This window comes from Meriones unguiculatus, chromosome 7 (assembly GCF_030254825.1).
Source record: "Meriones unguiculatus strain TT.TT164.6M chromosome 7, Bangor_MerUng_6.1, whole genome shotgun sequence".
In the NCBI taxonomy this organism is placed as follows: domain Eukaryota; kingdom Metazoa; phylum Chordata; class Mammalia; order Rodentia; family Muridae; genus Meriones; species Meriones unguiculatus.
In genome coordinates, this window is record NC_083355.1 from 57072762 (window position 1) to 57087062 (window position 14301).

General features: G+C 42.7%; 1 protein-coding gene across 8 annotated transcripts in view; it reads right to left on the bottom strand.

The window, feature by feature from the left end:
• Heatr5a (HEAT repeat containing 5A) overlaps positions 1 to 14301 on the bottom strand; it is a 105037-nt gene that overhangs the window by 16987 nt on the left and 73749 nt on the right. For all 8 annotated transcript variants that reach the window (XM_060387479.1, XM_060387477.1, XM_060387481.1 and 5 more), the window contains 7 exons: positions 13442 to 13621; positions 9843 to 10079; positions 8624 to 8805; positions 7466 to 7534; positions 5357 to 5536; positions 2188 to 2410; positions 14 to 256 (listed from right to left, as the gene is read on the bottom strand). In XM_060387479.1, the coding sequence (XP_060243462.1) occupies positions 14 to 256; positions 2188 to 2410; positions 5357 to 5536; positions 7466 to 7534; positions 8624 to 8805; positions 9843 to 10079; positions 13442 to 13621 (1314 nt within the window). The remainder of the gene's footprint in view (positions 1 to 13; positions 257 to 2187; positions 2411 to 5356; positions 5537 to 7465; positions 7535 to 8623; positions 8806 to 9842; positions 10080 to 13441; positions 13622 to 14301) is intronic.

Consider the following 14301-nt stretch of genomic DNA (forward strand, 5'->3'; position numbering starts at 1 on the left):
AGCTCTTGCTCACCTAGAATCAGATGGAACCTGTCCATGTAGACATCTTCGGGCGACTTCACTGCGGCCCCGGACGATGAGCCCTGACACATGGAAGTTGGAGTTACAGGCCTGGAGAGATTGGCAGCTCCTTCGTCGGGGTCAGCAAAGCCTGTGCTGGTGAGCCACAGTGCTGCAGCATGGAGGATGAGTGCCCAGGAGCTGTGGTAATGCAGCTTTGCCTTCTCGCTGGTCTCGGCTGTGTAGAAAGCGCCACCTACCGAAGAGGAGGCCGTCAGCAGGAGCTGCAGACACACTATCCAGGGTCCTTTCTCTTTCACTGGTACAGATCGCTGCTAACAGGTTCGGGAAGTGCATTTGTAACCCCTTCCAGGCAGTCCCCCAGTGGAGGCCCGTGCCTTCTGACTTTTATCAGCACAGGTGAGCTCTGCCATCATGGGCTTGACTTTCTGCTCCTTCTCCACAGTCTGTCTGGATCTCATCTTACCTCAGCCACATTCTGGACATGTGTTCATGTTGCTCTGCTGTCAGTACCCCGTTACTAATGTCTGAGTTCTCCAGGGAGTAGAGCTGTTGGGTCATAGGGTTAATTTATAGGTAACTTTCTATGAATCTTAAGGCAAAGCCAGGTTTGGTGGTATATGTCTACAATCTCTGACTGTGGAGAGGGAAGATCTGGAGTTCAAGGCCAATCTCAGCTAAAAAGGGAGCTTAGGCTACCTTGAGCTACATGGAACCAAGTCTGAGAAACAAGAGAAAAGGGAATGGTAGAATGCTGTCCATATGTCCATAGGGCCGAAGTTCAATTCTACGTATTTGCTTTCTCTGTCTCTCCCTTTCATCTTTCACAGAAAGAAAAAACAAAACTCAAAAAGCACTTGCCATACACCTACACTCAGATGTCCACAAGCTTTAGGGCATAATTTGGATCCCCCAACCTATGTGAGATTGGATATGTGGCTCATTGCAAGTGTATTTAAAACATGGGACAATCTGGGAACAGGTTTCCAGGCAATCATCAGTCCAACTGGCCAATCCCAGGCACACAGCAAAGCATAAGGTGTGACTACACAGACTCTTCTTCAAAGTGTGTGTGACCATGAGGGTGGGTGCTACAGCGTAGAGGTCGAGAATCTATGCGCTCTCTGATGGCACAGACACCAGCAGGCCATCAAGTACGCCAGACATCTCCCTTAAGGCTGGGAAGACGTGGGGCAATCATTCCGGGAAATCTGGATAGGTCTGCCTCTACAGCAAAAGGTAAAAGAAGTCTGCCTTCACAGACAGCAAAAAGGTCACCAGGTCATCAACAAAATCCTCCTCCAGTCTTGGGGGGGGAGGGGAAGGGACAGGTGTTTATCTCCTTCTTCACCGAGGAGGAGAGGCCCCTGTATGCTTAACATCCCTGGCTCAGTGCTTCTCTGAATACAAGCATTCCTGTGCCCCTAACACCAGGCTCCTAAGGGGGAAACAGGAGGCCCAGGCACGAAGACAGGAGAATTCCCAGTACCGTAGGTCAGTCTGCCAGGAGAGACACTGGCTCAAATGGGGTGGAAGGTGAGGAATGTGGAAACACCTGAGGTTGTGCTCTACCTGAACACACGTGCCACGGCACACACTCATACAAGTCAACAAAAAACAACCAGGAAAAAAAACTTGGAAAGCTAATCCCTTTTTTCTTAGAAGTTTTATTTGTTTATTTATTGATTTTTATGTGTGTGTGGGAGCATGGAAAGACCATTTTCAGGTGTCTATTAGAAACCCCAGAAAGGTTAGATTAGGATATCTATAGAAGAAGCAATTTAAATGCTATAAACATAGAAGCAAAGACTCAAATATAAATTTAAAATAATTATTTTCTACTGTCTAGATTGGAAAAAATTAAGCAATATATTAAGTTGGAAAGGTGAGAAGCAAAAAACGTGCTGGTGGACACATGATACTAGAGCTCCCCTGGAGAGGCAGGCGGCAATGCCTGCCTGTAAGGCCGATGACTGTGGCCTAGGGAGTTAACGAGGGAGTTAACAATTTCTCATTGTCTGCACTAACGCAACTCTTAGCTGCTTAGCCCAGCACAGAAACTGTCCTGGGGGAAACTGTCAGCTGACCATCACAAACTACAGGAGAAATCTTGGAATAGAAGTTAATATCACTCTAGGAATTAACCACTTATTTTTACCTCCTTACCTTCAACAGGAAGTTGGGAGGCAAATTCTGCAGGCAAAGTTAAGAGAGCAAAATCCTGAAGTGCAGCAAGCCAGAGTCTGCTCAGTGTGCCCAGGTCTGTGCAGACTAAGTCGAGAAGGCCACCAGGCGCAGGGGACGTGCTTCTCACAGTGTCTTCTGGGTTAATAGCAGTCTTCAAGGTTTGTCTGTGGCTTTTATGTCTTTGTACAGCAACTATGTAGACCTGTCAAAAGTTTACAAGTAGAAGAAAAATCCCATGTCAGACGCTTTCCTCAGGACACAGGCTTGCCTTTGAGAATAATCAACTTGAAGCGCTCTGTGATATCTAGAAGGAGTGTGGGACTGGGCAGACAGCTCTGTCGTTACAAGCACACGCTGCTCTGCCAGAGAACCCGAGTTCAATTCCCAGACATTACATTAGGTCGCTCAGCACTGCCGAGGACTCTAGTGGGGTGGAGTGAGGGAGCCGTGATTCCACTGTCTCTAGCTTCTCCTGTCACCCACATGTGAATCGGCAGGACACACTCAACACACACACACACAACTAATAATAAAAAAGAAAGCAAGCATGTTTAAGCACATACAGATGGTAGAAAGATTAGACTCTCTGGGGCACAAGAGTTAAGAACACTGGCTGTTCTTGCAGAGGACCTGGGTTCAATTTCCAGCACACACATGGTAGCTTGCAACCATCTGTAACTGCAGTTCTAGATGCTCTGATACCTTATTCCAGCCACAGGCACCAGGTACACATGTAGTGCACACATATACATGCTGGCAAAACACTCAGACACAGATAATTATAAAATAAATAGATTTTAAAGAAAAAAATTTCCCTGAGATGTCTTATAGATAATACTGGTAAACATCCTGCCATTATTTCAACAGCCATGACAGCTACAAACAAGAGTACTCTAGGTTACACCAATAATCCACCCCACCATGTGGTGGATAACGGCTTCATACAGCCATTTCAAGTACTGAAAATATGCTTAGTAAAATCACCACTAAGCCACTATAAGAATGTTTACATGAATAGCTTCATGAACTACAGAATGGTAAAACAGTTACCATAGTACTTGACATGTGTTGTCATATACTTATAAGTCTAAAGCCTAAAAAAACTGATCTTGAAACACAACAAATGAAAACCTCCTGAAATACGTACATTGTGTTAAGCTAAAATAATGGCAAAATTGGACAAATTTAATTGTTTCTATATACAGAACAGTATGAATACTCAAATACTTTCTTACAGATATGCTAATCTGCTTGATCACAGGGTGCCTGTTATTTATTGCCTCCGACTTCTTAGACAGATGCATAGAATACACACTTTTACCCCTAATTCTGAATTTTAAATGTATCTGGCTCCCGGGCTTTCACACAGGGATTCTGGGACTCTATTATATAGAATGTGCGGATTGGTCATTATCTAAGAGAAGGTAACGAGTCTGAAGAAAAACAAAGAGTTTAGATCATGTGAATACAAAGGTTATGTGAAAATGTAGTTTTCAAATTTAAACTCTTTAGACAACTGAGGAAAGCTGAATGGGAGAGGCAGTTCTTCCCAGGGAAGAGCACACCAATTGCTTGTCCAGTGCCAAATGGTCAGTCCTGAAAACATATGTACAGACCCAACAGGTTATATACTGAGAATATATATGTATATGCAAATAGAGATATGCACACAATAACAATTAATGAAAGAATAGGCCATGAATTTACAGGAGAGGGGAAAAAGGTATATGGGGGGATTTGAAGGAAAGGGAAGGGAGAAGCATAATTAGATTACATCAAAAATAACAAAGTAAGGGCTGGAGAGATGGCTCAGTGGTTAAAAGCACTGGCCACTTTTCCAGAGGACCCAGGTTCAATTCCCAGCACCCACACAGCAGCTCACAACTGTCTATAACTCCAGTTCCAGGGGATCCAACATCCTCACACAGACATACACACAGTCAAAACACCAATGCACATAAAATAAAAATAAAGAAGCTAAAAAAAACAAAGCAAAAAAATAAAAATTCTTGTTATTATGTGTGTATTCATTGCATGTGTGCGTACACGTGTGTGAGTGTGCAATGCTGTGTGTATGAAGGTCAGGTTGATACTCTCCTTCCAGCTTTTCATGGGTTCCAGAGATCAAATCCTAGCAGTCAAGCTCATACAAAAGCACCTTTACCCACTGACCCATCCTACCGCTTTTTTTTTCCTCCCTTCCTTCTCATCACCATTCTTCCTCCTCTGGAAGAGAAGCAAGCATTCTCAACCACTGAGCCAGCGCCTGAGCCCCAAATATTTATTTAGAAAAAATGATAGCTACTTATCATTTAAAGGTCCATCTATGAAAAAACATTAAGACCATTCGAGCAGGGCTCATGCTTGGCTCCGCAGGTGGAGGTGCTTGCTGCCCAGCCTGAAGACCTGGGCTAGGTCCTGGAACTTACCTGGTAAGAGAGATCCAACTCCTGCAAGTTGTCTGTTGACCTCCACATGCATGCTACAGTGTGCAAGTGTGCGCACACACACACACACATGCACAAACACAGACACATTAAATAAATTTAACTTTAAAAATTAAAAAAAATCAAAGTACACACAAACAAATACATACAATTTCAATCACTCATTTTTACTGGCTATTATGCGGTTTCTTTAATTCAAAACTGCTCCTGTTGGCTCTTTATAGACTGTATGGTTCACGTCTATCAATATTCAAATAAATCTTACTTGGAATTTAGTTTACCTCAAAAATGGACTACTGCTTAGCAAGGTAACAGAGCTGATAGTCTTAGCATTTGAGAGGTGGAGGAAGGAGAATCAAAATTCCATTGCTAGCCTTCGCTCCATGGGAGGACTTTGCCTCAAGAACAAACCAAAACCAAAACCAAAACCAAAAACCAAAAACCAAAAACCAACCATGTTTAGGATGTGTAGGCTTTTACTTTTTTACACCTCCACTAAAATGGTGTGGCTCAGAGTTGTAGGCCTTACTTACCATGACAGAAGGATCTGGGTTCAAACCTAGGCAAACAAATACAGACTACGTAAAAACTTCCCCGACAAAAAGACTTACTGTGTAATTGCATTTTACAGGCTTCAGTGTTTATGGTGTTTAACTATGGCTTCCATAATTCCCACTGTCAATCAAATAAATAGCACCAACCTCTGCCCAGGCTTTCAGTACAGCTAAGATCTCCATGGTGGAAGCACTTTCATTATACAGGTGACTGAGAGCTTCTTTTCCCGCCTGTATTTTTGTTAGTGATGAGACAAGCAGCTGATGAACTCTGCGGAGATCACTAAGGTCCCTCACAACGCCACTTGCTATCCAAGCACTGCACACCTGGTTTGGAGAAGACCAAAGGTTTAGATTTAAAAACTTGATATTTCTTCTTTTGAGGTCAGCAGTGTCCTCCCAAATCTTAGGAATCTAGCAGCGGAAATAATTAAAAATAGAAGAGTTACTTGTTTTTGCTTGATGTGAATTGGTTTTGCCTGCATGTATGTCTATGTGATGTCAGCTGTGAGCTGCCTTGTGGATGCTGGCAATTGAAACTGGGTCCTCTGGAAGAGCAACCAGAGCTCTTACCCTCTGAGCCATGTCTCCAGCTCCAGCTAGTACTACTCTCTAGCTCTGAAATTTTTTATTTTATTTTTATTTTTTTTAACCCAAGAAAACTAATTGAATGCAACAGAGAAGAATCAAAAGCCAGGAAGGACTTAAAAAAATGAAGCTGGGTGTGGTGGCGTGAGCCTTTAGCTCCAGCACTCAGGAGGCATAGGCAAGTGGATCTTTGTGAGGCCAGCTTTGTCTACACAGAGTTCCAGGTCAGCCAGTAAGACCCTATCTTAAAACAAAAAGACACTCTCCAAGGAAGGTTTCATTTTAATTTTTTGCAGTGCTAAGGATTGATCCCATACTCTCACATATTCTAGGCAAGTGTTATTCTACTGAGCTACATTCCCAGACTGTAAGGAAGATTTTGATCCTCCTAATAACAGTTTATTTTTATTTAAAAGACAAAGCAAGCTGGCAGTGGTGGTTCATGCCTTTAATTCTAGCAGTGGGGAGACAGAGTTAGGCAGATCTCTGTGAGCTGGAAGCCAGCCTGATCTACACAGTGAGTTCCAGGACAGCCAAGACTACACAGAGAAACCCTGTCTTGAGAAAACAAAACACAACAAAACCAAAACAAACCACAAAGCAAAGCAAGAAGAATAAAACACCATTACTATGTTGTGGTACAGGGCCAACCACAGTGGTTTATGTTTATATTCCAACAGGAGGGAGGCAGGAGCAGGAAGATCAGGAGTTCCAGGATAGTTTAAGGCCAGGCAGGGCTATAACAGGCTCAATCCCTAAAAACCAAAGGGGAAGCTGGTAGTATATGCGATTAGAGACATGTACTTACCTTTGCCTGAAATGCTGACCTGTGCTCTCCTGATACACAACTTTTAGTCCATCGAAGTCTAAAAGTTTGGTAAAAGTTTGGCAGATAATGTGGAAAAACAGGTGTCTGCATACAATCCTGGTGTGAATTCCTCCTATACACTTTTTTACCCACCAATTCAGTGAGGAAAATTTATCCCACAGACATGCTTGCATTCAGTGGAAAGACCTATGCAGGACGATTACTCACTGTGGGAGTATTTTCATTTTTATTTTTTAAAGATTTTTAAAATTTATTTATTATGTATACACTGTTCTGTCTGCATTTATACCTGCATTCCGGAAGAGGGCACCAGATTTCATTATGGTTGTGAGCCACCATGTGGTTGCTGGCAACTGAACTCAGGACCTCTTGAAGTGCAGCCAGTGCTCTTAATCTCTGAGCCATCTCTCCCGGCCCCATATTTTTTGAATTTTTGAGACAGGGTTTTAGCCTTGGCTGTCCTAGAACTCAATCTGTAGATCAGGCTGTCCTCCATTTACAGAGCTCTGCCTGCCTCTGCCTCCTGAATGCTGGGATTAGAGGTGTGTCACCACACCCCGCTGTGTCAGCACTTGTATAGGAACAGATGAAACCCTAACAAGTCCACCAATAGGAAACTATCCCGTAAGTAGAAGCCATGTGCCCACAGACTGGGACCCATGCAGTTGTGGGTCAGTTTCCCAAATGTCCAAAGGAAAGGAAAGAGTGTGCTAAGATGACTGTGAGGCCACCGTGGAGTTCAGTGTGCTGTGGCCCAGGCTGGCCTTGGACTCACGGCAAGCGTCATGCTCTTGTCTCCCAAGTGCTCATGTCTTCAGCTCTAACTTTGCCCCACTTACCTGACATGCTTTGGCAGTGACGTCAGGAGGTGTCTCTGAAGTGAAGGCTGGTCTAAGAGCTGCTCCAACCTAACAAGGAAGTACACGACACATCGACCATCAATCACTTTATGATTCACTAATAGGTTTCTGTCCATCTGTCCCTTTTAAAGGTACCGGCAGCACACTCTGCAGGGAGGCATCCCCCCTCAGCTCTCAGTCTGTGCAGCTGCTGCAGAGCTAGCTGCTAACTGGCTCCAGAGAACTACACCAGGGAACCAAAGTCTCTGAAGACTTTTGATGAAGAGGGCTATTTCTCTGCAGGAACCCAGGTGTGGGAAGAACTGTCTTGTTTCCACTTACAGAGCTGAGGGTGCTCAGAGTAGAGCCAGTGTGGAGAGTCCCGACAGTGACTCCCCCGTTTTCCTGCCTGAACTGTTCTAACACCTGCACTTCTCTGAAGGCAGAGGCATAAGTGCTCTGTCCTACTAGGCTGGGTCACAGTATTCTGTTCCAATACGGTGATTCCACACAGGTCAGTCCGCTCCTCTGGCTACGTCTCATGCACGCATTGGTGCTGTTTACTGGACGAAGCGACAGAGCTGGCCAACCAACTAGAGAACTGCCTAGAGGGTCCCCTTGTTTCTACCCGTCACACCCCGCCTGCCACTCAGCAGACAGGCCACAGACAGGCCACGGCTCCACTTTCATCCTTAGACTATTAAACACAGTTAAAAGACCATAGAACCAGAGCAAAACCTCGTCCTTTTCTAGAAAAAAACAAAGGAGGTTTCATTAGGTAGCACTCTAATCTAGGAATAATGAAGATAAAAGATGTATGCAGCCTAATTCCTTACTGCAGCTTACTACGACACTCTGTAAAAGATTTTCTTAATGAAGACTTCTATTCCTAGAAGTTAAAAATTTTAATTGTGAAAAATCAACCCTTAAGAAAAGCTACTGTTTTGAACACACCATTTTGCTTTTACTAGAAGCTTTATAAAATGCTAGTTAGTAGATTTATTCTACAAATGTGTGCATTTTCTGAGCACTGATGTTAAGGGCTGTAGGTTAGAAGAGAGAGTCTCTATGACCTAAATGTGACACGACACAGTTTCATAGCTTTTATCAGTGCTGTCTGACAATAACACCAGGAGCGTTCTAAGAGAGCATGCTTACATTGGCTTGATACTGTTCCAGAATCACATGACCTGGAAACTCTGGCTCTGCAATGTCTGCAAATCGTCGAATAACAACTAGGAGTGTGTCAAGGCCTGAGAGACGGAGGTGGTCGCTATGGTCTGTGGCAGCCATAAAAGCCATGCGAATTAAGTCAGCAAGATGGAGCACCAAAAAATCATCTAGAAGATGAAGAAGGTATTATCATGAAAACAATAGGCTGAAGTGAAGATTTAAGTTATAGGATGATGTTCTCTCCTAATTTCATAACCCACATTTCATTTTAGGTTCTCTCTACTGTTTCTTCCTGTGTTAAATATACTTTCAGGCTAAATTTAACACACAATCAAATATACACAAAACCATCTAAAACCAAACAATTATATACAGCTACTCAAGAGCCCAAAGCAGCTAACATTCTTTAGGAAAGAATGCTAGCAGTTTCCTCATAAACACTTTGTCTAGATTGTCTGATAAAAGCACATTCATTGTACTTAGCAGAGCTTGGACCGTGATGAACTTGGCAGTAATTTACTTTCTTTATGTCAAGTTGGAGTCAAGGAACTTAAAAAAAAATCAAAAATAAAAAAATTTAGGAATGTGTTTCATTCCTAAAACACATTCTTGTTATAAACATTCTGAGAAGAAACAAAAGGAAATCATGTACAAGTGTTCCAGCAGTGTTCAGAAAATCAGCGTTTCCCTAGAAAACATGAGGCAGACTCAGAGCTGGAGCGCACAGTAGGAGCCACCACTGCTGAGCAACTACAGCCCTGAGCACAGCAGTGAGCATGCATCAGTGAATGCCACACCCACTGTGCATTGTTTAAACCAACATTCACCCCAAACAAACATCAAAATAAAACGCTTGCTTGAAAACCATTAAACACAATGTATAATCAGACTAGCAATACCAACATTTTGACCTAAACAATTGTGTTTACTAATCTGTGTCTGTGCGCACACATATGCACAAGTGTGCCGCAGTGTGTGCAACCGCCAGTAGTTGCTCTTCCCTTGAGTTATACTGGTTCCAGGGACTAAACTCAGCATTTTATTTCTGTTAACATAACATAAATAACAGCGTATTGAGTACACTGTGAGAAGCTGGTGGGCTTGCCCAGCTAGAACAAGGCCTGTCAACACTACAGCTTTACTTTAAAAATGAAAACCACAAGCAGTCAGTTCTCGACTTCTATCATCTGGTGGTGCAACTTACTTCTTGAATCCCTTTTTTTCATTTCCTGTGCTAACGCAATGTCAAAATGGGCGCTGTTTGCACTTTCACACTGGTTAATTATTCTACAGACACAGTCAGCAGCGAAGACTCTGGTGGTCCATCGAGGGTTACTGAGAGGCTGTGGTTTGTCATCACTTCTGGTCAGCACCAAAGCATCGTCCCCTCTGTCTCCTTCTTCTTCTTGCATTGCATCCACACAAGTTACAGCTGTAAAATCTTTATCAAGGGAAAACACAGCTAATTACAATTAACTGAAAAACACCATTGTTAAAGAACACAAAACACAACTCCAACTGCAGACTAGAATTACTATTAATCAAGGATACATCTTTATGATAACAGAATAATCAGGTCTCATAACCACTGGCAACAGTGTTAGTTGTCACTCTGATCTCACACATGTACTGGTACATGTGTAACCCCCATCAGCATGTACACACATAGACAAGTCAGTAATAAGGATGATAAAATTACCACATGCGGTGATAATTATCAACCCCTTGCATGAAGACAGCTGTACTTAATGAAATTCAAAATCTCAGCAATTTTGACTGGGTTTAAGGCTCATACATACACACATACACACACACACGCACACGCACACACACACGCACACGCACACACACATACACACACACTCCCTCTCTTTGAATTTTTTTTTTTTGTTAGGACATTCATTGCTATTATTATAGTCTTAAAGTTATGCTTCTAGCTACCAATTAGGGAAATGACAATTATTAACTATTAATTTTTCTTTTGGGACAGGGTAAGTGCTGGCTTGTTTTGAACTCTAGAGATCTGCATGCCTCTGCCAGCAGAGTTCAGGGACTGAAGAACTATGGTATCATGCCCATAACCTGTTACCTGCTAACCTTGCAAACTAAATAAAACTAATGGTACAAAATAAACTTTTTTTTTTTTTTTTGGCTTTTTGAGACAGGGTTTCTCTCTGTAGTCCTTGCTGTTCTCAAACTCACAGAAATCTGCCTGCCCCGGCCTTAAGAGTGCTGGGGTTAAAAGTGTGTGCCACCATCACCTGGCCCCCACCTATTATTCTTAAACTATGGTGCATGTCAATATTTTCAATATACTGAGTTGACGAAGTGACTGATCTTTTTGACGTGTTGATTGAATTGTGTATGTGTGTTTCAAGGAGTCTGAATGAAGGCACCCTGCTTGGGTATTGGATGATACTGCTCCCAGAAGCCATGGGCTACTGAATAAAAATCCAGTGCCAGGAGTTTTGTTCAGGCAGGTGCTAAAGGCAAACAAAATGAAATGCTAATAACAAAATACAGCTGAGTCAGGAACCTCAGGACGCATGACTGTAAAATTAAAAAAAGATCTGGGCATAATGGCACACACTACAAATCTAGCACTCAGAGCAGTGAAGGCAGAAAGAGCAGAAAAAAAAATAAATGAGAAAGACAATACAAAAAAAGTCAGTCCAATTATGTATGCATTAAAAAAAATTAAGTTTTCTAGGGGCATGGTGGTACATGCCTATCATCCCAGCACTCTGGGAGGCAGGGGTAGGAGGGTCTCTGTGAGTTCAAGGCCAGCCTGGTCCAGGACAGCCAAGGCTACACAGTGAATCCTTGTCTTGAAAAAAAAAAAAAAAAAAAAAAATTAAGTTTTTTGAGATAGGGTCTCATGTAGGTATGTAGCTGCTGATGATCCTGAACTTCTAATCATCCTGTTTTATAGGATTATAGGGTGTTTTTTTTTCTTTTCTATACTATTTAATTCTTTAATTTCTTTTAAACTTTTTTTTGAAGCAGGGTCTCTCATGTATCCCAGGCTAGCCTGTAACTTGCTATGCAGGAGGCTCCTCCTCCTCCTAAGTGCTGACAGTATAGGCATGTAACATCACACTACATACCAGTGTGTGTTCTGAGGTAATCTCATACAGCCCAGGCTGGTCTCCAACTCACTATGTAGCTGAGACTTGAGACCCAGAATTCCAGGTACTTCTGTCAGAAACTTCTCAGGCTGGGATCACAGGCACACATCTGCATTAGGCATCTGTGATGCTGTTCTTGGCTGTAAACCTTACTACATCTGGAATGAACTAAAACCCAAAATGGAGGAGGATTTCTGCTTAATTTGAAGTAGGTAGATCCACTTCCAATCTGGATGTTTGAGGTGGGAAGACATGCCTTAAATCCCGATCCTTAATCCAGATCTAATCTGAGCCATGTCTTCAGAAAGCCTATATAAGGACAGGAAGAAGGAAGCTCTTGCTGTTTGCCTGCTTGCTCTCACCTTGCTAGCAAGTCCATTCTTTCACTGGCATTAGAGCTCACTTCTTCAGGATTCCAGGAAATACTGAAGAACAGCTGAGATGTCCAGCCTCATGGACCGAACAACTACTGGGTTGTTGGACTATCCATTCATAGCCTGCCACTGTTGGATTAGCTGGACCACAGCCTGAAAATCATTCTAGCACATTCTCTTCCTAGATATACATGCAGAGATTCATTCAGTAAGAGAACCCTGACTAATGCAGCACCTAACACCATTTGAGATTACCTTTATCAACTGCAGAGAGGTCAGGGTGCTCAAACGTCAAACGTGGGGTGCTAGTGCCCTGCATTCATTGTACAGAGCAAGGCGTGAGCATTTCAAAATGTGAAATGCAGTGATTTTTCTATTATGTTGCCATTACAATATATGCAAAAAAATGGAATAACTATAAGTTATGGCTTTTATACCATAACTCCACATTTTATTTGGTTCGTTAAATAGGAACTAGGCATGGTGGTGAGTCCTATAACCCTGTATGTAGAAAGTGAAGGCAGGTGAAGAATCCAAGGACATTCTTGGTCACATAGATCAAGGGCTACCTGTGGAACACGACATCCGATTTCAAGAAACAAACAAGCTGTTGGGTGTGGTGGTATACACTTCTAATCCCAGAACTCTGGAGGCAGGGGCAAAGGGATAGGCAGGCAGATCTCTGAGCTTGAGGCCAGCCTGCTTTATGCTTTACAAAATGAGTTCCAAGAGTGCTGGTACACACCTTTAATTTGGCACTTGGGAGACAAATAACAGGCAGTTCTCTGTAAGACCAGCCTACATAGCGAGACTTTATCTCAAACAACAACAAAACAACAACAAAAACACAAGAAAGGCTGGAAAAAAGGCTTGCAGAGGATCTAAGTTTGGTTACCAGCACTCATATGGCAGTTCACTATCACCTGTAACCCCAGCCCTCGGGGACCCAATACCCTCTTCTGGACTTGGAGAGCACTGTACTCATCTGTACTCACAGGTACACAAATCCCATGTAGTCACACACACACAAAATTAAAAATAGATCTTTTTTTTGAAAAGAAAAAAAAAGTTGTTATAGTAAAAACTTATTTTAGACAGAAGAAAAAAAAAACCTAACCATTACATTTACATCATGCAAATTCAAGAGAATTCTAGTAAAAATTATAGCAGTAGAATCTTCATTTGAAGAAAGCAATGACCACACAGTAATTAAACAGAGGAGTCAATGAGTTGTCGGTGGCAAACCATTTCCTCTAGGTTTCCTGATTTTACTGCTGTAACCGGCAGTTCCCAGTACTTACCCGCCGATGCTGCAAGAACATCTTTACACAGCTTTAACCAAAGGGAGAGCTTTTCCACGGCCATGGATGTCAGCATATGATGTAAAGTCTCTCTGATGTCCTGGCACAAGCTTTCGTCTGTCTCTCTATCCAGTAAGGCCAGCAGTGCCCCTTCAAGGCCCACTTCTCTGAGGTTAGGATCTGACAAGAAGACAACAGATGTTCCAAGTAACAGAAAACACAGCTGCCACCTGGGAAGCCCAGACGTCCAGCGGTTTCCAAACACCACATACCAAAGTGCTTTGAAAGACTGGCCTACACATGCGCTTAAGCTGCTGAAGTCGATACTAATTCACAGCTGCCTCTGTGACTGTTTACGGTCCTGCATAGCCTTAAAAGAAGGGATGCCATTAACTCTCTCAGGGTTAGTGACAGCAGGCCAGCAGATGACCCCATGGGGAGTCAAGTTAGCTTGCTGCTAAGTTGGATCCCTGGAACCCATGTGCTGGGAAGGAGAGAACACACCGACTCCTCTGACCTCTACATGTGTGCAAACACACACAAGAAATAAACAACGGAATTTTATAAAGTTGTTAATGCCACCTTATGGTAGGTAAATATTATCCAATTAATGTTTAATACAGCAATAGAGTATGTATACATATATTTTACCTTAACTTATTAAGATTTTTTTTTGGTCTAAAGCTAAATTCCAAACATGACCCATCATCCTTAAGCTATTGAAAGGTCACAGAGTGTTGTTGGGTGTCACTGGAGAGTGAATCCAAGCTTTGAACTTGTGATCCTCCCGCCTCAGGCTCCCGAGTAGGCAAATTATAGGCCTGTAGCACTGAACCCAGTTAAAAAATCTAAATGGTTTG